The 24,422-nt window shown below is 38.2% G+C and overlaps 1 protein-coding gene across 4 annotated transcripts in view; it reads right to left on the bottom strand.

The window, feature by feature from the left end:
• The window catches only part of CPEB4 (cytoplasmic polyadenylation element binding protein 4), a 71,943-nt gene extending 47,977 nt beyond the window's left edge, over positions 1-23,966 (bottom strand). For all 4 annotated transcript variants that reach the window (XM_003814007.5, XM_008966610.4, XM_003814008.6 and 1 more), the window contains exons 1-2: positions 21,432-23,966; positions 1,691-1,772 (exon numbers count right to left, since the gene is read on the bottom strand). In XM_003814007.5, coding sequence (XP_003814055.1) covers positions 1,691-1,772; positions 21,432-22,556 — 1,207 coding nt within the window. In that variant the 5' untranslated portion in view covers positions 22,557-23,966. The remainder of the gene's footprint in view (positions 1-1,690; positions 1,773-21,431) is intronic.
• Between the last annotated feature and the right edge of the window lie 456 nt (positions 23,967-24,422).

Genomic DNA, 24,422 nt, shown 5'->3' with positions numbered 1-24,422 from the left:
CAATTTTTCTGGTGCTAGAAACAGCACCTTAGACTCTTCATTTTTCTGAAGAGAAAACAAAGGGTCCAAGAGGCTGAAGACTACCCAAAGTCAGAGTGCTAAAAAGTAGCAAAAATAAAGCCAATTCTGAGTGGGAGATCATCTTTCCACAGCTATATAGCATGCATCTACACTAAAGTCATCCACCAGAATTCCATGAGAAACTCAGTAAAGACCTTCCAAATATTCTTATTTCAAAGGTATCACATCAGATGGATGCCTATTTTTTACACATTATTTTTTTTCCCTCTCTCCAGAAACCTAAAAGCTTTCTTCATTAAAACAATATTATCACTATTGGTCTACTGAAAAATACATAAAATGTTTTTCTGCATCAGTAACATGATAAGCCAAACTCAAAGGGAAACTAGGCTAAGCAGGTCACCAGTTGAAACAACAGGCTGCCTTGTCACCTTTGACCTCAGTGCAAAGCTCTATGTCTGGCACAAAGCAGTGTCATAAACATTGCATCACTGAATGAATGAATGAATGAATGAACGAAGGAGCCAACAGCTTAAGTGGGATGACCAAATATACCAAACATTCTAAGTTTCTTAAAAAAAAAAACAAAACAAAAACCTGCTTTCTAATAAACTGATATTTTTATCCAGAAAAATGTTTTATTTTGTGAGATACTTTTCCCAAAATCAGAGGAAAGGCCCTTAGGAAATATCTAGTCTTGCAATTTTCATTCTTGGCTACATGTTAGCATCACCTGAGATATTAAAAAATAACTTTGGGAGGCCGAGGCGGGCAGATCATGAGGTCAGGAGATCGAGACCATCCTGGCTAACACGGTGAAACCCCGTCTCTACTAAAAATACAAAAAATGAGCCGGGCGTGGTAGTGGGCGCCTGTAGTCCCAGCTACTCGGGAGGCTGAGGCAGGAGAATGGCGTGAGCCTGGGAGGCGGAGCTTGCAGTGATCACGCCACTGCACTCCAGCCTGGCGACAGGGCAAGACTCCGTCTCAAAAAAAAAAAACATGCAAGCCCGCACCCCATGTATGGAATGGGGTCCAGACATCTACATTTTATTTTTAAAGCACCCAGGTAATTCTACGTCTTTATAAAGGTGAAGAAATTGAGGCCTAGTCAAACAGAATGTCTTATTCAAGATAACACAACTTGTCAGTAACATGAGACTAGAATCCATGTAGAAACAGTACTTTTTTTAACATAATACATAGAAAAAAATTCTGAGAACTACAGAACTTCATTTTAACTTTGAAACTATTGGTTATTTTTTAAAACATGAAAGTAGGCAAAAATTCTACCAACATGTGAACTGTTCCTGGGACATAATCACTGTCATAAGTAGGTAGACATAAACAACTGAGACACTGAGAAGTTATTGCCTGAGATATAAAAAAAATAATAATAAGGTATGTAGTTGGTGTCTTTGAGCTAATTGCCCATTCTTGGCAATTAGTACTCACGTAGTACTCTTACCTGGTATCACGATGGCTCCACTATAGAGGTTCATCAAATATGTTGGATTTTTTAACAACAAGAGGTATATGTGTAAAATTGATAGAACTTACTGCATACAAAGTGACTCCATAATATTTGCCATACTGTGTATCAGATTAAATAGTTAATACACATTTAAAACTATTGTCTGAGATCAATTGGGTATATGTCTAAACTTACCTTTAATGGTATCATTTTCAGCTCTCATTATGTCAATGAGTGAACTCTCCAGTGAGTGCATGTCGAATGTCCTGGGGCGATCCTGTAGACACAAACAGCCACAAACCACTTTTTAAAATAGCATTTAAATATAAAAGAGGACAGTAAGTTTCATTAGATGGGACACAGATCACAAAGTAGCAATTTTACTCTCTATGTAAGGCACATTATTACTAAATGTTATTATTAACACCAAACATCAAAAACCACAAAAGTAAGTACACAGGGCTCAGCAAAGAATGATTTGACTTCTAACAATAATTTCAACAAAAGCATCACATTTATTCAGAAAGCCAAAACCATTAAAACGAATTTCTGTATTAGTTAAGAACATTACATAAGTGTAAAAAAAAAAAATTCTTTCCCATCACTTAAGATTGCAAAAACGTGGCAAAGCTTTCCAAACTTGTCCCACTAGTTATCTGCTAGACTGGTACCTGTATGTGCTGTTCAAAATAGCTATATTTTCTTATAAGGCAAAGTTTAAAAATAGTCATCGAATGATTGTAAGACTATTAAATGGTAAAGCATACAAAAAAAAATGAGAGAAATCTTTTTTTTTTTTTTGAGACACAGTCTCACACTGTTCCAGGCTGGAGTACAGTGGTGCGATCTCAGCTCACTACAACCTCTGCCTCCCGGGTTCAAATGATTCTTGTGCCTCAGCCTCCAGAGTAGCTGGGATTACAGGCACCCGCCACCAAACCCGGCTAATTTTTTGTATTTTTAGTAGAGATGGGGTTTCACCATGTTGGCCAGGCTGGTCTTGAACTCCCGACCTCAAAGGATCCACCTGCCTAGCCTCCCAAAGTGCTGGGATTACAGGCATGAGCCACCAGATCCAGCCAAGATAAATTATATACTTATTTTAAGAAAATAAAAATACTGATTTGTTCATCTCTATATATTATCAAAGTTGTTCTTGACTGTTAATGATTTGCCTTCTCTGAAGATGTTTTTAAAACTAATAATCTATATAGAAAGTTGAAAAAAAATCTCCTTCCTTCCAAAAATCATGTAAAAAAAAAATTTCGTAGACTCTCCCTTCCCCCAACATAAAAATAAATCTGGAATAATGAAGCACAGAAGCTGCTCTCATTACTGTCACGAGGCTTTCTCTAAGGAGAAGGATGAGAATAGCAATAGAGAACTGCTGAAGCATGTTCTGTCCCTCCCTGCCCCCAATGCAACATGTTATTAGGTCCCCAAACAACCCAGTCATTACTTCTGGTAAATAAAGAATAAAAGGATCAGAGTTAGAATAAGAGTTAGAATTTAGATGAGAAAGCAAAACAAAACAAAACAAAACAAAATCTCAATTCTCAATTGAGATTATTTACTCTCAACTTGCAAAATTAGGCTTGATTTTGTTGCATTAAAATTAAAGGGAAGGAAGAGTGTGGGGTACATTGCTGACCTAAACCCCTGGCTTAACCAAGTGCGTTTCAAGAGTGGGTATGGAATCCTAAAATACACAACATCCCAAGTGCTCTGACATTCCTCAGGATGAAGAGTACTAGAGACAACTAAAATTAGGGTTTAGCTTGATACATTGAAAGTAGGAGATGAAAACATTTTAAAATTAAACTGAGACAAAGCAACAATACATGCTCTGACCCACCTTAAGGATACTGTACATAAACACACAAAGGCCACTGCAAGAATATTAAAGAAAAAGGGGATCCCAAAGGAATCTGCAAGCGGAATTCTAAAACTTCTATTCAATTATATTTCCTTTTACATTACTATTGAAATTCAAAGCTTTGACTTTATTTTTTAAAAAATCACCTCCTAATTGTGTCCCCTTCATGTTTCTACTTTCCTAGCTAACTTCTAGAACATCTAAGCTGACAGAGGATGTCCTCCACTTGAGAGCATTTTTATTTTTTATTTTTTTTGGATGGACCTAACATTTCTCTTCTGTGCTTTTGTAACACATCTTACCCCACATGATTATTCTGCTTCCCTGAAATAGGGACCACTCCTCCTGACCCCATCTCATCATGCAGATATTCAGCAATGTGCGCTGAGTGGTTTTATAATACCACTGCAACTTGAGGAGTCCAGGGACAGTATATTTAGGTAGAATCTAATATTACAGGTAAGAGACAGTATTTCAAGTTTTCCCCCAGGGGTGGGAAGTTTAGGGTGAGGATGAGGATGGGGAAGAGTGAACACGTGCCTTACCATTCTATCCTGCTCTAAACTGGTATGACTCCCTCCAGAACATCTTTGCCCCACCTCTTCCACCGGATTCTTTCCTCATTATCCTCATCTCCTGAACAAGATCTATCTATAGAGAGGCAGGAGTATACATGGCCAGGATCAGACTAAGGTTTAGTATTCCCAAAAGAGAGAAGCTGTTCTGTGTTTACACTTCCTCACTTCAAGCACTAAATTAAGTCAAAACCTGCATATTCTTTCAGAAGCCAAGTAGACTTGAGGCATAATTTGAGGTTTAGAAGTTAATATAAAATTACACTATCTCATTCTATAGTTGCTGGATATGTTCTATTTCAGCAATGAACCACACCTTTAAAAGGGCCATCCATTTCCATCTCCAACACAAACCAGTCTTGGAGGCAATAATTCCTGGTGTCTGTTCACTTGGCTGTGTCCTCTGACTGTGAGCTTCCCAAGAGCAGGAACTATGTCTCACATCAAATATTTCCAGTATGCCTACCACAACAGGGTGATGGTGCGCCAAGTCAGTCATGTCGTAAGCCCACAAGACTGTCCAAAAGAGCCTGAGGTGGCAGGAGCTTCCTGGCAGATGATCTCTGTTTAAAAATTATCATTTTCTATGTGTGTCATGATGTAAAACTGGTTAAGAAGCACTGTCCTGTATTTCTGTATTACTCTGCCTCACATAGGTCTTGGCAGGTAGAAAGCATGCAAATGTTTGCGAAATCAATGAATGGATGTATTCCTTCATGTAATTTTTAAACATTTAAAATATTCTCTGCTACTTCCTTAAGATTTATTTGTCTTTATATTTCCCCCTTTCCCTCTAAAGAGCTGTATGTTTTCTTTTGGGGGAGGGGAGGAATTAAGTTTAGTGTTGTTTTTCATGCAACTAACAGAGTAAGCAACCTTATGAATTTCTGGAACATGCATTTTGCAATCACTGAATGACAAGAGCACTGAAAAGAAGCAATTGATAAAAAATATAGACTGGTTTTGTTTGGTTTGTTTTATAAGAACTATTTCCAGTAAGTCAAGAAGCCTCCTTTTTACCTGTAAGTTTTTGTTTTTGTTTTTCTACCTACAGGTTTTGTTGTTGTTGTTGTTGTTGTTTTGAGACGGAGTCTCGCTCTGTTGCCAGGCTGGAGTGTAGTAGCGTGATCTAGGCTCACTGCAACCTCCGCCTCCCAGGTTCAAGCGACTCTCCTGCTTCAGCCTCCTGAGTAGCTGGGACTAAAGGTGCGTGCCATCACGCCCCACTAATTTTTGTATTTTTAGTATAGACGGGGTTTCACTATGTTGGCCAGGATGGTCTTGATCTCTTGACCTTGTGATCCTCCCACCTTGGCCTCCCAAAGTGCTGGGATTACAGGTGTAAGCCACCACGCCTGGCAACCTATAGGTTTTTAAATGTGGTATTATGAATGGAATTTAGTAAACTATTCCACACTTTCCTCCCACTACCCTGCCCCATGGGCACCCCAAGCATATTGTGGGAAACATAAAGATTTTTGCTGACTTCTAACTGGTAAAGTACATTAAAACTAAAATCCTAAATTAAATTTTAAATTTTCAGTAATGTTTTATGAAATGAAAAGAAATTCTCCACCCTTTTTACACTAATTTTTAGTAATGATACTAATTTTTTCCTATAATTTGTTACAATTTAATACAGGGATGACAAGTAAATACAAATACACAAAGTTTGTTCAATTGGTACTATTAGATGCAAGGTGTTTTGAGAAGGATTCTCAGGCTCTACAGGGACTCAGAAGGAAACTGCCTCCACAGACTGCTGCAAGGTATAAGGTCCGATGACACAAGTACTTCATTCTTGCCAAACCTAGTCTAATATGTATTCTTCCCCACAACCCAAACTTATTAGCAAGTATACTTTACTACAAATATTTTGTTTATGATGCTTTGGTAATTCAAAGAGTTCAAAAGCCACATATTTTGTCAAGTAAACATTCTGTTCTCAGAGCAGGTTTTAAGACTGTCATTCTTGATTTACTCCCTCACTGATCTTTTCTGTCCATTTTTAACAACTAATTTGAAAAAATCCTAAAATGTGTCTGTACCATTAGGAAATAGATAAAGGGGACACAGATAAACAAACCCAAAGTATAAGAACAGTACAAACAATGCTGGTTTTCCTATGCAACAACGAAAGAGTCAAATCAAAAGAATAAGAGTGCTTTGATTTCCATATTTCATTCTTCAATTTTGCCTTTTTAAATTGTTAATTGGATCAAATATAACCACTGACCTATTTTCTAGAATCCATTTCCCAAAGATTAACTGTAAAATAGAAACCTTGTTAGGTGATGCTCTTCTTGATTGAACTTGAGCTAATGACCAAAACATGAACATTAGCATAAATCAGTGGAATGGGCATTAGACACTAGGAAGCTTCAACTCTGCCTGTCGTATTATATGAGCTTGGGCACTTTCGTCCTTTATACCTCTTTTCTGGTCCATAAAAGGAGTGGTTTGATTGGATCTCTGATGTCCCTGTCCTAACTCCAAAATACATTTGTATTCTAGCTTTTTGATATCCTAACATGTCTTGTTCTTTCAAGATTTACAGTTTAAATTATGACAATTATGGCAGGAACCAAAAATAAGGATGAGAATTTATTAATCAAAGTCCATCACTTTTGCCCACTAATCAAAGTCCATCACTTTTGCCCACAAAAAGGCAAGGGTCAGTGATCAATTAGTAAGAAAATGATCACTTAGAGTCTTAAAAGGACAATCACAGCTGGGCGCAGTGGCTCACACCTGTAATCCCAGCACTTTGGGAGGCCGAGGCGGGCAGATCACAAGGTCAGGAGTTCGAGACCAGCCTGCCCACAACATGGTGAAAAAATACAAAAATTAGCTGGGCGTGGTGGCAGGTGCCTGTAACCCCAGCTACTTGGGAGGCTGAGGCAGGAGAATCGTTTGAACCTGGGAGGCGGAGGTTGCAGTGAGCTGAGATCGCACCATTGCACTCCAGCCTGGCGACAGAGCGAGACTCCATCTCAAAAAAAAAAAAAAAGACAATCATGGCATTTTAATTATGCTACATAAAACATAAAATAAGCTTCTTTAAAAAAAAATCTACTTAAAAAATTTGCTGGGGGACAGAAGAGTGAAGTGTGCTGCTTTCAGATAGATTATTAAAGAATCTCTTATAAAACAAAAGATACTGACAACTCAATTTGCTTTCAACCCCACTGCCAGTTTCTCTTGGCACCCTAAAGGGAGAAATTAGAAAAGCAGACCTACCCTTTATTGAGCATCTACTAAGCACCTGATATTATTCTAGGTACTTGATTAACACTGTCTTAATTAATCCTCAAATCTTCTAAGTTACATTTTATTATTATTATTATTTTTTTTTTTTTTTTTTTTTTTTTGAGACAGGGTCTCACTCTGTTGCCCAAGTTGGAGTGCAGTGGCACAATCACAGCTCACCACAGCATCAAACTCCTGGGCTCCAGTGATCCTCTGGCCTCGGCCTCCCAAGTAGCTGGGACTATAGGCATGAGCTACTGTACCCAGCCTATTACTCCTATTTTAATAATAAAAACTGAGACTAAAGAAAACTTACACAATTTACTACACAGATTGGTTACTGCATAGTTTAGTGGCATAGTCAGGATTCAAACCCAAGTCTTACTATAAACCAAGTAAGTGATCCTTCCTTGGGTAGGGTAATGATCATGGCAAAGAACCATACTAATTAAGACATACATTTGAATAAAGGAGGCACTCTAAGGGTTCTGAGGGTATGAATATGCTGGCTAGTGCCTGGGAAACAGTAGGCACTCAAATATTACTTATATTTTACTTATACAAATATTACCTTTTATATTTTACCTATACAAATGATATATATCAGAGGTACTAAAACCATAAGAAGAGAAAGAGAAATCTTATCTTCCTTCTCCCCGTTGAGATGACAGAGTGGCATACAAATTAGAGACCCATCATAAATGCATCTCTGGGTTATCTACTAACCACAGGAGTACTGGTGGTAGTAACAGTACTAATAGGATTACTATCAGCAGCTAACATTATGGGTTACATTCATAAGCTCATTTATTCTTCACAAAACCCTGATACAATTAGATATGTTCAGTTATTATCCCACCTCACAGATGAAGAAACTGAAGCTTCGAGTATTTAAATAATTCCATCAATGTTAGGTAAGTGGAGGCAGAATGTGAACCCAGACCTTCTGACTCTAGAACATGTGAGCTTAGTAATCATGAAGGAAAATAAAAGATCACCAATGATTTTCAAGGCTAAGCAAAGCAAACTTTATCACAATGCTTAAACCTCATCATATTCTGTAGTCTTAATTATTATATTTAATATACTGAGTTGCATGTCAGTAACTGGTTAGTTTCAGTTTCTGTCATCTCTACTTCACAGGACAATTTCTAAAAGAAAGACCTTATGATACCACTATGAAAATCAAAGTTGATAAAAATAAGCTTCTGACAAAACAGAATGAATGTTTCAGAGAGGACCCTTGCTTTTAGTATACACCTGAATAATACTGCCTGCCAGGGCAAAATGGGAAGACCTACATCAGTATATAGCTAATGACAAGGCTTTTCATGACATTCCAGAAGCTGCCACAAGCAGCACGTGAACCTGCTGGTCTGTTCCTATCAGGAAAAACAACCAAATTGTAATTATGCCACAGACCAAAATAATCATTTGTGGCCATTTTTTTTAACATCCAGATGGTTGATCTAAGCCAGCGTTTCTCATACTTGAGAGTACGTCAGAATCACCTGGAGTTCTTGTTAAAATACAGATTACTGGGTCCATCCCCACAGTCTCATTCAGCATGGGTCGGGTCCAAGAATTCCCATCTCTGACAAGTTTCCAAATGACACCAGGGATTACTCTTTGAGAACCACGGAGTTAAGCAAATCCATTCAACAGGTTAACTTCATTAGATCCTTAGGGGTGTGCTTTATAGCTTTTATCCTAGTTGGCCAGCTATGATGCAGTCCAGCTTAAATATTCTACAGGAACTACTGTATGATTTCCTTATGAAGAGAAGGGCTTTGCTCTCAAAACCTGAAACAGCTCTGTCTTTCAAGTTCTAAGGTCCATACCTTTGGAAAGATTAAAATAAAGTTCAATTTCACCAAAACAAAATTCCTTAAGAAAAAGCATCAAGAGGTGAGTGGCTCACCATTAAGAACAAACAAAATACAAATTTGGTGCTTGAATTTTCACAATAAAATACTATCTCTGGCATCCATATACCCCATATCTTAAGCATATAGCTTTTTTTTTTTTTTTTCATTCAGCTACATGGAATATCTGCCATTCAGATATTTACTACTGACATGTCTTCTCTCTCTCACAACTGGTCAAATGCCCTACAAGCCAAGATAAACAGTCTAAACAAAGGATATGCTAATTACTCATTCCTTCAGATTCAACCTATTTATCAAGTCACATCATCAGAAAATACATAGTATATACTCGTCCCTTTGGACTTGCTTTTATAGAATTATGGCTTAACAGCATGATCTCAGATTTTAATAAGCAGAAAATATTAGTAACTGCTGTTTGTTAAACATCTATGAATTTTCTTGTAAAATTTGTCAGCAACGGAAAAATTCATTGTCTGTCAACGCCCCATGATTAGAAACCTGCAAGGCAAATTTCTCTCAAAAATATTTCACTCTTGTTTAAAAGTATGCTTATTTTCATTAGAGAATGAGATCTACATCACCCATCATGTTACATTTTTGTCTTGGATGTAGGGATGTTCACAGTTAGGTTATGTGCTCACAGGCAATAACTGTACTGAGTTTAAATGTTCTCATCTAAATATAACCCATGCTACCCACCACCACCACCACCACTCTATTATTGCTTCTTTTTATACTTGAGCTAGTATGTTTTGGCATTACTAGACTGAGTCTAAAACACAAAAGGTAATTAATTGAATGTAACCACATTATTAAGAACCAAAGCCAAAATTCAGCTATCCCTTGACTCATTCTATTTCTATAAAAACATATACTACTGTGATCATCATTTCTCAGACTGCTACATATCTGTACCAGGCTACAGAAGTTTCTCTTTCTGGCTTAAACTTTCCCTGGTAAAGAAGGGAAGGGAAAATATTTTGGTTTGAAAGGAAAGTGTACGCCAGTGTGTCAGCTGCCAAAATAAATAGAAATTTTGAGATGCCAGTAGAGCCCATAATTAATCAAAGGTAACTATGGGAGTTTTAATTCAAGATTTGCCAAAATGTAAATATTCCTCTTGAATTAAATAATATGTAAATTCACAGATCATCAAGAGCGGACTATCCAGTCAACTTTCAAGATTCCACTTCCAAATGACCCTCACATCCCTACACAGGCAGCAAATCCCTTTTCCCTTATGTCTCCCTAGCACTCTGACATCCCACAAGATAGTGATAAGCTCTGCATGACAGACCTTATACTATCACCATGCGCCATGAGCTTCACTCATTTTCATATCCACAGCTTGTAGCATGCCGTAAAGCCATCGCCACTGATATAGAAAGTGGCTAACATGTTCCTCCTGGCTCTGTGTTGTGCATCTTACATGAATTACATAACATTTACATATATTAGTTCCTCACAACCATCATATGAAGTCAGTACTGTCATTTATTTTCCCCATCGTAGGCAAATGAAGCTAGAAGTTAACTAATTGCCCTACAAAGTCACACAGTAAGTGGTCGAGTCTGACTTCAGAGGAGATGCTCAGGAAAAGTGGTTTAAGTGAAGTTTTGTTTGGGCCTAGAATTTTTGCTCTATTATTACCTGCCAGGTATGAAATCCTTCACTATATATACGTGGCCTGAATGAAGACAACGAGCATCAGAGATTATAGTTAAAGTGGTAATTATCTGAAGCAGGAGGGACCACATTTAACAGCATCTCATATTTCTTTGCAGGTTCCCTCTTCAATCAGTACTTTTTCATTATAGCTCCTGTAATGAAGGTAGAGTCTAACAGATCTTAGGTTACCACATGTTCCCTAATAGAATTATGATCTACAACTAAATGAATGAATGTCTTCAGTGTATTACCTTGGATCAACAGCTCCATTTGGTTGCCATGTTAACTGACAAATAAGATCTCTCCAGAAAGCCTCTGAGAACATTTTTTATTGCACCTTTACTAAATAAATCACATTCATTTTGAGCATTATAAATCCTTAAAATGATAAACATTTCTTGTCATCACTTATTTGTATTAAAAAACCAAATGACCATTCTAGGCTTGATTAGTCAGTCAGTTCCTGAATCAATAGACCTTTTCTTCTTCTTGACAATTTGTTCATACTAATCTTGCCTAGCAGAGAGAAATAATTAAAATCTATCACAAGCTTTGATACTTGTGATACTAAGTGTCAAACATACTAAGCAAGTGATCTTGATGCTGCAATATCATTGAACCTTAATTTCATCAGCAAAACGAGGATAATAGCACCTCCCTTATAAATCTGTAGTGAAAAGCCAATGAGATAAGGTATATGGGCAGCAGGAGCACAAAGCATGGCGGTTAGTGAACTCATTCAATAAACATTTATCTGCCCCTTCTATGGTGCAATGAAAAAAAGCATGAAACTCACATTTTAAATTAGATATCGGTTGTATCTGAATAAGTCAGTGATTCTGTGCTATTTTCTATAACCTGTTTTCATAGAGATAATCAAAATATGTTCAAACCTATGACCCCAAAACTATCAGTATAAGACTTCTCCCTAATAAACTATTCAGGGCAAGAAGTCATTAGTTCAAGGAAAGCAGGTAAACAATACTAACACTCAGCCTTGAGGAATGAAGTTATTTAGACCTCAACTGGCTGTTAGAGTTCCTGTTCTCCATGTCTGCTAGGTCTGAGCAGGGTCTGGCATCAGCAGGGAGAGGGGTCCACCCTAATGCACAACTTTTTTTTTTTTTTGAGACAGAGTTCCACTGTTGTTGTCCAGGCTGGAGTGCAATGGCGCGATCTCGGCTCACTGCAACCTCTGCCTCCTGGGTTCAAGTGATTCTTCTGCCTCAGCCTCCAGAATAGCTGGGACTACAGGCGCCCACCACCACACCAGGCTAATTTTGTATTTTTAGTAGAGATGGGGTTTCTCCATATTGGTCAGGCTGGTCTCAAACTCCCGACCTCAGGTGATCCGCCCACCTCAGCCTCTCAAAGTGCTGGGATTACAGGCGTGAGCCACCACACCTGGCCAATGCACAACCTTTATTCCTAAACTGAAGCTTATGTCTTGTAACCCTCGACATCTCTTCTCTTTTGTGAGCCTTGACAGTGATCTCAAAAGGCAGCTTGTGCCCAGCCTCCACATTTCCAGACTCTCACAACACCCCCTGACCCCCATCCACAGTTCTCCAGAATCTCCTGGGCAGAAGGCACTCCTCAACACTCAAGCACAAAGAGGAGGTCACCGGCCAGTGCACTTCAGGAGCAGAAGTATCACGTTTGCCAGTTAAGCATCCTCAGCCCATGGCCCTTCAAAAGCATCAAACATTTGTGCACTGAAAGCAAGCAAGAAATGTAAAAAGTTGATGCAGTCTAAAAGTCTGCAAGGGACCCCAAACCTCTACATTCCTCTTAAAAAACAGAAAAACAAAAAAGACAGCAACCATAAAAGCTCAGTCCTGTCCTGTTCTCTCACTCATCTTTCCTTTCAGAGGTCTTGCCCACAAGTCCACAGAAGTGTGAACCTAGAGAAAGGATAAGATGAAGGGAGGAAAACGGTATACTCTCCTCCCAAATTTCGAATCACTAGCTGGTATTTGGGTGCTTTAACTGGATCTCTTATTTTTCTATGTTATAGAAAGAGAAGATGAAGCCAACAGTGGTCCACCACTATTGGCACCAGGTTGAGCAGTGAAACAGACTGAGCAGGTACAACAGAAATGTGGGCCTTGCTTCAGTTTCTCACTACCCTTCTTTAAAAAAACAACTTGAAAAAAATTTTAATGTTTTCTCTTAAAGACTCCTCTAGAGACACATACTGAACCATTTACAGATGAAATAATATGATATGAAGCAATTGCTTCAAAATAATACAAATGGGGAGAAAGAGGATTAAGGGTATAGATGAAACAAGATTGTCCAGGAGCTGATAATTGTTGAAGCCAGGTGACACATACATGGGAGTTCACTAGACTATTCTGTCTACCATGGAATATATTTAAATTTTTCCATAATAAAAATTTAAGAAGACATGGGTCAGGGGGTGCTTTACCAAGAGAGAAAAAAAATATCACCAGTTGGTCACTTTCAGCAGTGTTCAAGAAAATCAGTGTGTCATCTAGCCTCAGTCCCACCATTATTTAAGTATAGTGACTTTAGGAATTGTATTTTATTTATTTAAAATTAAGTTCAGGCCAGGTGCAGTGGCTCATGCCTATAATCCCAGCACTTCCGGAGGCCAAAGCGAGCGGATCACCTGAGGTCAAGAGTTCGAGACCAGCCTGGCCAACATGGTGAACTAAAAGGTACAAAAATTAGATGGGCCTGGTGGCACATGCCTGTAGTCCCAGCTACTGGAGAGGCTGAGGCACGAGAATTGCTTAAACCCAGGAGGTGGTGGTTGCTGTGAACCAAGATCGCGCTACTGCACTCTAGTCTGGGCGACAGAATGAGACCTTGTCTCAAAAAATAAAATTAAGTTCAAATTATCACACACCAGTTATACATGGGTTTTCAGATTTTAAGAAATTGTGCTATATTTTGAATAAAACTTTGACTTAATATTTCTGTTTGATGAGTTGCTTTCTTAAAACAATAGAATCTTCTAGAAGCCAGATACTAGACATATTTCATTTTATCCTCAAAAATACCAGACAAAAGAAATGAGAAAATAAAGGACCCAGAAGGTGCTGTAGCTTGCCTAGGTCACATAGCTAATGAATGGCCGAGCCATATCTGGAACCCAGATCTGACTTCCATTAACTGAGATAGTTTTCTAATAACATTTTTTCAGAGTATGTGAATATTCTGAGTCACGTTCTTATATTGAGTTTTATTTTTTTAAGGTCTCATAGACAATAAAATGGCAGCAACTATTTTACTGACTAGTACCATGATCCTATTGACTAGATGCATTCCTCAAGAATACTTGGAAGAACTGTTATTTAAATTGTTACATGGTATTTTTAAATAAATATAGATTTAAAATATATAATACTGAGGAACTAATTATAACTTAGTTTTGGTCTACTAAAAAATGATTAGAATATATCTGATAAATCTTTAGCAAATAGAAATTGCCCAACCAAAATACCCTACAATATAAAATGCGCTTGTACAGCTTAAAGCTTTGAACTTGAATAATTCCATTTGTAAACATGAATGAGCACCTATAGGTAGCTGATGGAGTTTTTCTTTGGCATGTAACGGGACCAGAATTCTGCTATCCAAGTTAAAGTTTGCCTTTTGTGGTACCATTTTGTCACAGAATGTAAATCAGCACATGTTATATATAAACATACGGTAACTTATACGAGTGTGTATTTATAATTGATAATTACACTTTCCAAATATTTTTCCAAAAACATTATAATTTTCTAAAAATTTAAAATTTCCAAATATAAGCATATATTTATAAACACATTAATGACTACGTTAATAAAAAAGTTTGGAAATGCCATTTATACAATTTTTTGTTATAGCTAAAATTGAATGTTAGTTTGCCTTAATGATTAAACAATTTATAGATTAAAATGAAACTATTGGGCTAGTTGATAATTTGTTTATAATATTTAAGAGAAAAAAATGCATGTTCAGTCTTACTCAAAGATTAGCACAGGTCAAAAATACATTACAAACCATGTTACTGATTCATTTTTTATGACAGTCCTGTGCTTAGTCCATAACATAGTAGGTGCTCCAATAAATGTGTGCTAAATACATTAAAATATTTTTTAAAAACTCTTGATTCCAGGATAAAAGCCAAACTATTCTCAATTCAAATCTATGGCACCCTTTCATATCTCTTACTGAAAAATCATAAATTCTCCATTAAAATGTAGTCTCCTTTAATGTATGCAAAAGCAATCACATGTTCTAAAGTTCTTAATAAAACAACTGTGGCCAAAATCTTTCAAAATCCTGAAAGAAACAGGCTGTCAATGCTAATGAAAGTTTAAGCTTATATTTAATTAGAAAACTTCTCTTCGAGAAAATTGATAATTCTGCTAAATATTTTATCTGTCTGGGGTTGCATCTATAGCTTATTCAATAAAGCATATATAGCAAGATAAGCATGACTAAAATATTTCACAGTAACACCAGCTATATTTGTAACTAATTTCATAACTTTATTCAATATAAGAAAGCCATATTTTAAATTTAAAAAGTTAATCAACCTAATATGGCCACATACATAAGGTGCCTCACATTACCCTTCACTGTTAGGTATTATCATATTTTAGAAAAAGTGTTTTGTATTTTTTCTAGAGATGGGGTCTGACCATGTTGCCCAGGCCTGGTCTCAAATTCCTGGGCTCAAGTGATCCGTCCACCTCAGCCTCCCAAAGTACCAGGATCACAGGTGTGAGCCACCATGCCCGGCCAGTTATTATTTTCTTGATAAGGTATTTTCTTCTGGAATTTAAAAGATTTACTCTAGGTCACACTGCTCATTAGAGTTTAGAGACAAAATTTTTAAAGCTTTATATATGCATTTTATTTATTTTTACAACAGCTTCATATAGTAAATAATTACATTCAAATTCAGAGTCAAACTTAAGTCTGAGTCCACAGCCTATGCTTCACTCTACATTTTCGGGCTCACAAAATAGCCTTTCTCAATAATTGTTCACTTTTCACCTTCAGAAACTGATTGAAAATAGTATCAACACCTTTATCTTTCTATCTACTAAGTATTTTTTGAAAACTTAAAGGTGGAACTCATTCTGTTTCAATAAGATAAAATGCGGTGAGAAAAAATGGATGGGAATCTCCAATAAATTTGAATTTTAAAAAATATATTGCTCTAAATTTATCATGGTAAAACATACTTTTAATTTCTGCAAGGCAACTTTGAACAATTAAACATAAAATAAAATGAATTTTGTCACAAAAAGTTAAAATGCTCACATTATAGGCTCTCTGCCTTAAAGAGAAGCACATTATTCACATTATCTTATGTGAGATGAGACCAAAAACTGAGGTACAATACAGCGCTGAAAAAATATGACAGTGAATTATCAAGCTTATTTTCCTCCTAGCAAAATAGAGAAAGTCATAAGGAAAATAAACTGAGACTGTCAAATTCAAACCTAGGCATATGTTAATTTAAAAACTAGGTTCCCCATTTCTTTCTTATGAACACCAACAACGATGACTTTCGAAAACTTAAACTCATGAGCTAAGTAGCATCTTTCTAGTTGCAACCAGCAACAACCACATTTATTAGGCTTGCGATAAACAGGTTTTTCCTGAAAGGTGTTGGAACAATGTGCTGATCATATTCCATGGCTTCTCTGAAGATGGCTTCTCTGAAGATAGAAAAAGAAAAAGAAAAAAACTCTACCCTGGAATTAGTTTTAATTTCATCAGAAAAGCTATCTAACCTAGTTAAAAAGCCTTCTACAAAGAGGAAGATTTTTCCAATATGTCAGTTCTGCTAGATCTAGAACCATCCGACCCACAATTTACAGTTAAAAAAACTGATTTCTCCCCTTCTAAGTCAAAGAAAATGTTTCCTATGCAAAGATCCCTCTTGGAACGATACTGTATTAAGAAACAAGAAAATGTAATGAGGTTGCCTATTAGACAATTTTAATAATCCACCATGACTTTTAGAACTGAAGCATTGCAGCAGTGTTCTGTTTGCAAATATAAGATGCAGTATATAATTTTGAGGATCTAGACACTTGTTTCCCTATCAAACAAGTTTTAGGATAGTCTTTGTGACATACTGATTTTGTCTTTTTCCTTCCTACCTGACTCTTAGCTAATGAAAGCGGCAACATAATTGAGCTGTAGTTAAGAGGGTGTCAGCACATATACTAAGTAATTCTCCTTTACTTTCCTGTAAGGATAGAAGATCCAGGCACCCCTCCAAAGAAATGCTATACTCAAATATAATTATTGGCAGGTGCCCCAATATATTATCTGCTTTGGATGTCAGAATTCTAAGATATGTTTGGTAAGACAGGATTTTTTTTTTTCCTTACTGTAAGGGTCCAATCATGCCTGTAGTCACATGAATATGGACCTTCATTTTGAAATTGGGACAATAAAACCAAATGTCACAGGGCTGAGAAATCCCACATAGGAAGTGAAATAACATATTTGAAAGCACCTAGCCCAGTGCCTGGTATATAACATGTGCTCAAAATTTAAAACAAAAGCAGTGACCAAAATATTATCTAAGTTTAACATTTAAAGTTGATAAACAAGTATACTCAATTATTTTCCCCTTTCAATACTCTATCTACAATCAGCCTTTGATCATCATGTATCACTGTAAAATTTTTTCCTCTCATCTTACATGCGTCTGGGAGGCACTCTCCCTTCCAGCCCCACCTGCACCCACTATCCCCCTGCCATATTATCATTATGTGAAGAGGCACTGTAGTATAATGATTAAGAGCCAAATCTTGTCTGTGAATAAAAATAATAATAATTTCTGCTTCATAGGATTGTTGAGTGAATTAAATGAATCAATAAATGTAAAACATTTAGAACACAGGAGGCATGTTAGATTTTTTTTTTTTTTTTTTTGAGTCAGAGTCTCACTCTGTCCCCCAGGCTAGGGTGCAGTGGCGTGATCTCAGCTCACTGCAAACTCCGCCTCCTGGGATCAAGTGATTCTCCTGCCTCAGCCTCCGGAGTAGCTGGGATTACAGGTACCCACCACCACGCCCAGCTAATTTTTGTATTTTTAGTAGAGACAGGGTTTCACCATGTTGGCCAAGCTGGTCTTGAACTCTTGACCTCAAGTGATCCACCCACCTCAGCCTCCCAAAGTGCTGGGATTACAGGCGTCAGCTACCGCACCCGGCCACATGTTAGCTATTATTATATGCCTATTACTTTAGCTGTGTCTAAAAACAGGATTTCAGTCAGGCACGGTGGCTCACACCTGCAATCTCAGCACTGCGAGTAGATTACTTGAGCCCAGGAGTTTGAAACCAGCCTGGACAACATGGTGAAACCCTGTCTCTACAAAAAAATACAAAAATTAGCCGGGCATAGTAGTGTGTGCCTGTAGTCCCAGCCACTGGGGAAGCTGAGGCAGGAGGATCTCTTGAGCCCAGGGAGGTCAAGGCTGCAGTGAGCTGTGATTATGCCACTGCACTCCAGCCTGAGTGACAAAGCGAGACCCTGTCTTAAAACAAACAAACAAACAAAATCAGGATTTGAGTGATGCCCTCTGAATTCATGTAATGAAGCTTTAAGCTAAGCAAAAATAACTTAGAAACACCTTTTAATATACAAAAATCCTCCAAATAAAATGTCTTCCCCTATCAGTTATTGGGGGGGAGGATTATGAATTTAAAAGGTTATTAATTTTAATTCATTATATGTACCCAAACCTGCAGTAAACAAACGTAAAAATCATTCTGGTTCATTTCAAATTAAAATAAACATTGCCTAGTATCAGTTATACTTCAGGTAAATTATTTCCTTTCAATATAACAATAATGTGCTGGCCTTTGATTGAATACCATTATTATAATGTACCCGTGTAAGCACTATCCTTAATGTCTGTGGTAAGTTTCAAGATCTCTCTATCACACCTAAGGAATTCTTTTTATTCTTTTTTTTCCCCCTATGAGAAATATTGCAGAAGAAAGGAATTATTTTAATAGTAATTAAATTGAAGTGCTAATATCTATAAAATTTCTTTCTTAAAATTAATAGTGTTTAAGTTATAAATTATTTATTTTTTTGAGACGGGGGTCTCACTATGTTGCCCAGGTTGGTCCCAAACTCCTGGGCTCATGCAATCCTTCTGCCTCAGCCTCCCAAGTAGCTGGGATTACAGGCACGTGCCTGCAAGTTATAAATTTAAATAAGACAAATTTAACCAAGTTACTTATACCAACTTAAAATGATACTTTTTCTCAAAAATAACTAATTCACAAGAATTATTGGTTTTTAAAAAGCAAAAAGAACTGTATCCATTTAAGTAAGAATCACAGTGGTCAGTTTACTTACTTCTTTAGACTTTTTCAAAACCCAATTAGGAGTTTCTTGTCATAGAGATTTTTTTTCAAATCGTTTATTTCTCTTGTGACTTTCAAATCACCCCACTGCTAGCTCTCTCTCCTCATACATGTGTGCGTGTGCTCTCTCTCTCTCTCTCACACACACACACACACACACAGAGCTACAAATGGTGGGGATGGGGAGCAGAATTAACAATTTACTTTTGAATCTTACCATATTTGAAAGTCAGGTACACTGACCATCCTTTTCCCATAATCAATATAAAAGACAGCAGTTCTAAGGGAAGAGTTAGTTTCTAACAATATATTTTAGAATCCATCTTAGTCTAACTATTATTTCATAAATCAACTTAATCTCCAAAGAAACTGTTCAAAAAGATTTCACACATAACACACACTCTATTAGCCCAATAGGAAAAAATATTAATGTGCATATATGTATATTTTATTCATTGTCTGAACTTTTCATTTTTCCTAAAGCAATCTTAACAAAAGTCAGTAAGCTGAGAATGGGAACCAAACTGTGAGGCCACATAAATTCACTGTGTCAGCATATAGTAGCAAAATAAGAAAAAAAGGTGTATTTAGTTCTGAGCCAAATCTTAATCCAGTTAAAATGTACTGAATGTCAACTTACATTTTTTTAAATTAGCAATATAAGAATAATTCATAAAACTTATCTTTGCATTAAATTTTCTTTAAATTTATGTTCAAAGGAATATCAAAGGCAACTTTTTAAAAATAGACTTCATGGGATTGTCAATGTCTTAAACAGCCTTTTTACTTGACCACTAAAGCACAGTAATTGATCTTTGGTTTTAACAACTGAAACCCTTTAAAGCAAATGCCAACAGCTTTTTGATAGGCAAAAAAAAAAAAAAAAAAAAATCGCTTTTAGAAGTCGAAAACTAAATATACCCACATATTTTAAGATGCACTGCACCTGAATCCTTAGGGAAGGAATGACATAGGGTTCTCTTAGCAAACTTCCCCTCCCTCTCAGTCGATTACTAATTAAAACAGATAATTCTGCTAGGGCTAACATCGTATTTGGGAACAGTGCAATGAGTCTATAATCTGTTTCAGCCTTTGCAGAAATATTTCTAAAGTAACCCTCTAGCTGTAGCACATGTGTACGTGCACACATGTATGTATACATATTTTCAATCCTTGAGTTTCTTTTTTTTTTAACTTAGAATTTGCACTCTGACCAGCTGTGTACCCTTGGCTAAGTTATTATATATTTCTCATATTCAATTTCTGCATCTGTAAAATGGGGATAATAACAGAACTCATCTTGTGAGGTTGTTGGGAAAACTAGATTCAATGCTAGATTCTTACCCCTTATAAATTTCCTAAACACATATAATCATACCCTCAAAGTATACACATTTAGTGGAGCATCTGACGTTCAACCACCTATGAAATTCCCTTTATCTAGTTCATATCAACCTAACTTGCTGCTCATTAATTCAAAAACATCAATGACTCTTGCCAGAATAAAGATATTCTGGTAGCAAGAAAGACAAATGATCTTTGCCTGGATCTATTTTTAGGAATGGTTTAATTATCTACACCTTCAATGTTAACATTGGAAAATAAACAAATGGGTGAAAGGCATAAAGAGTCACTCTGAGATGAAGAGTTTCACAGTGTTCAAAAATAAATGGGGATGAAGAAAACATTTAGATCATTTCTCTCACTAGATAGTCCTTACTGATGAAAGGTAGGCCAAAATTTGCAGAGGTTTAAGAGGAATTGCCAAGTCCATCAATTCAGCCTGTTCAGACCTACAAGGTTCAGAGAGTTTCCAGGTTTAAAATGCAACCAACCAGTGAGAAAACTGTAATTCAATAGCTGGTTTTCAGTGAATCACTACCTTATAGTGTCAAAAGAAATTTGTTTAGTTATATAGTTACTTCAGAAAACATTCATTAGTTTCTGCAATGAAATATATTTATATCTATATATTATTTATTCTCATCTAAATAAGTAGGGAAAAAACTGACCCTGATTCTCATGTCAGGCAAGAAAGGTATTATAGTTAATAATTACTACATCACCAGCTACCAGGTATTCATAATTATCTATGACAAGATTAAGGCTACAATTTAGAAAACTGTCAAAGAAACAGCTGAATATTTTGTTCCAATTACACTCCTGCTAAAATAAAGTCTGGTTATTGATTCATTTTCTCTCTAAGAAAAGCTCTGATGTGAATACGGGCACTTCAAACTCTAGTTACATAGATATTACACCATGCTATTTCCTTATTCATCCTAATCTATTAATGGAACATAATCTTACCGGAAAAGGAAAAATGTTGTCAGCCCTGTTCAAGCTATCTTCCATCCAGGATTTAGGTGCAAAGGCAGAGCTGGGGCGAGCATACTTCTGGAGCTGAATATGATTGCTTGCAAAATTTTTCTTCAAAGGCGAGATGGAGTTCAGGGGCGTTATTCCACCATTCAGCCCTCTGCGGTGATCTCGGCCTTGGGAACCTCCCCAGCCACCATATCCACCACCGCCCGGGCTCCAGGAAGAGGAGGGTGTTGGTGACGGACTCTGGTAGCTGCTCCACGGAGAGGGGGGTTTGTTAAGATTATTCGCCAAATGAGGCAGCTGGTTAAAAGCAGCATTTCTATGTGTGAAGGGTGGGGGATGGGGACTGGCAGGAGACCTCCTTTGCTGCTGATGCTGGCTGTGATGATGCTGGAAATGAGGGTGATGTGGGTGGTGCTGTGAGAGAGGCCCGATCTGAGGAGAGAAGCTGCCTCCAAAGCCAGGGCTGACATGATGGGGAAAATTTTGAAACAACAGAGCACCGTTATTAGCCGAAGCAGCAGGGACCCCTCCCTGGTGAAAGAAACTTGCATCTTCATTGATTATTGTAGAGGAGGAAGGCGCTATCGCTGCTGACCAGTTACTGAAACCAGTAAGAGACGATGCACTAGATGTCAAGGGTTGGGTTGAAGTACCTAGCCCAGTGGCTTCTTGATAATCAAACCCTGTCAACACTGGAGATTCGATTCTTATTTTCTCCTTCCCATTGCCATTTTCCGAAGAATTGTCCCCTTGATTTTCTTCTGATTTTGCCTTCTCTGTTTCAGGCAGTATTCCAGCTTCCTGACCTGGACTTGGGGAAAGCTGCTGCTTTTCTAAGGGGTCTTGCTGTTCCTGTTGCTGACTTTTTGCTTTTTCTGACCCCAAGATCTCATCCTGAATGTTATGGGTAGCTGGAGCAGGAAAAAGCCAAGCTGACCCAGCACTGCTGCCATTGGCAGCTGTGTTATTATTTATAAAAGCAGCAGGGCTGGGGGTGGCATTTTGGTGATGGTGTGGAGGCTGCAGATGTGGATGGAATCTGACTGGAAAAGCAGATTTATTCCCAGTATTGCTTTGCACTAGCACTCCAAACCCGTAATCCCCCATTTATTATTTTTAGGAGCAGAATCTCACAATAAAAAATGACAACCTGATGTCTCACGCCTTTTTTTTCCTCTACCCCAAATTTAAGTTGTTTGCTTGCTTGCTTGAAATGTCTTATTTATAGCTAGCTCAAAGATCGCAGCTTATCACCTTAAATTGTTCTGATTTGGAATTCTGGTCTCTGAAAGAAAAAACAACTCTTAAAAAAATCTCTTAAAACATTGACTTGGATCCAATTGGGCTTATTTTTAGGAGGGAATAAAAATGAAGAGGGTAAAAATCAAGTCTTTGGTTAGTAAAATAGGCGCTTTCTTTTTCCAAAGGAAAATGTACATGAATGACAAAAACAGAGCTTCTCAAGCATCTATGGATGTAGAAGAATAAGCCTTGCGCGGAGTAAAAATATAGATATATATAATTTAACAATCACATATGGTTTTCCTCAGCAGTTTAGATTCACTCACATAAAAATTAGAATAGGACTAAGAGGGGAATACGTTCTTTTCTTGGCAGCTTGGTTAAAAAAAATCAGGAATAATTTAAGAACATTATATATTATATATTTATATATATAGATTATATTAGGTTATCTGGGGTGGGAAGTGAATTCCTGGTTTCGGGAGAGGAAATCAGCATTGACTAATGGAAAGATGATTGCAGGGAGGTTTCTGCTGTTCCTGGTCCTGTTTTCTGCTCTTTCGCAGGGTGCAGTTTTGGCCTCTGGGGCTGTTCCTGAGGCTCCGGGTGCAGATCTTGCTGCGGTCGCTGTTCCTGGGCTCCCCGCGGCTTCCTCTCCCCCATGAAAGGGGTTGGAAACACCCGTTTCTCCCTCTTGCGGGGGTCGCGATCAGGAGGGATTAGCGAGACTCGACGAGGGTGAGCGGGCGGCCTGGGGGTGCGGGGACCGAGGGGGCGACCTGGAAGGTCCTGCGGTTTCTGCCTCTTCCCCTCTCTGCGGCTCCGGGGTTTTTTTCCCTCATGGGACCCAGGGGCGGTTTGTTCAGTTCCCTCAGTTCGATTCTCCGCAGAGAGGGAAAAAAGAGGAAAAAAAGGAAAAACCCACTACCGTAGTTATTTTAAAGGAGAAGGGCCTCCCCCCTCGGCTTTCTCTCTCTTTTCCCCCAGAATTTTTTTTTAAACTATAATTTAGAAGGCTTTTGTTTCTCCTCACGGTTGCTGGGCCGTCGCCGCCGTCACCGCTTTACCCTGGTCCCGCAGTCCCCGCTGTCGTTGTTGAGGACTCCTCCTGGTTCTTCTTTTTCTTTCCTTCTTCCTCCTCTTCCTCCTCTGCTGTCGCCGCTGCTGCCGCCGCCGCCGCCGCCACCGCCTCCCGGTGCCCGGGTCCCGCAGCCGCGGCTGAGTCCTTCTCCTCAGGACCGAGCCGAGTGAAATGACAACCAGCTGGAAAGACCCAGAGACACTTCCGGTTCGAAGAGGGAGGGGTGGGGGTAGCACTCATTCCCCACCTACCTGCCGGAAGACCAATCATCTGTTAGAACTCAGACGAGGCCACACCCCCTCGCTTCAGAGCTACTCCCAGGAAGGTCGAAAAGTTACCTCCAGAGACGCCTCTTCCGTCTGCGCCTCGCCTAGTGAGGCCGGGCGCCTGGAACCCGCTTCCCCCACCCAGAGTGAGCGCAGCAGGTCGCCATCTTTTGTGTGGGCAAGGGACTCCTTTGATATTTCTCTTCCCTAACTGGGCTTTGCAGGAGGAGCAATAGGGACGTGTCAAGGAGAACGGATTCCTCGCTCACGAAGACATACGGTTAAGGTGTTGGAGATCGAAGTGGCGGCCCGTGAAACCGCGGATGAATGAGAAGGGTGCCCACAGTAAAGGTGGTGCTCCAAGCATCACGTGCTCTGGGCCGA

The sequence above is a fragment of the Pan paniscus genome, chromosome 4 (genome assembly GCF_029289425.2).
Source record: "Pan paniscus chromosome 4, NHGRI_mPanPan1-v2.0_pri, whole genome shotgun sequence".
NCBI lineage: Eukaryota > Metazoa > Chordata > Mammalia > Primates > Hominidae > Pan > Pan paniscus.
This window is presented reverse-complemented; position numbering and strand designations above follow the sequence as displayed.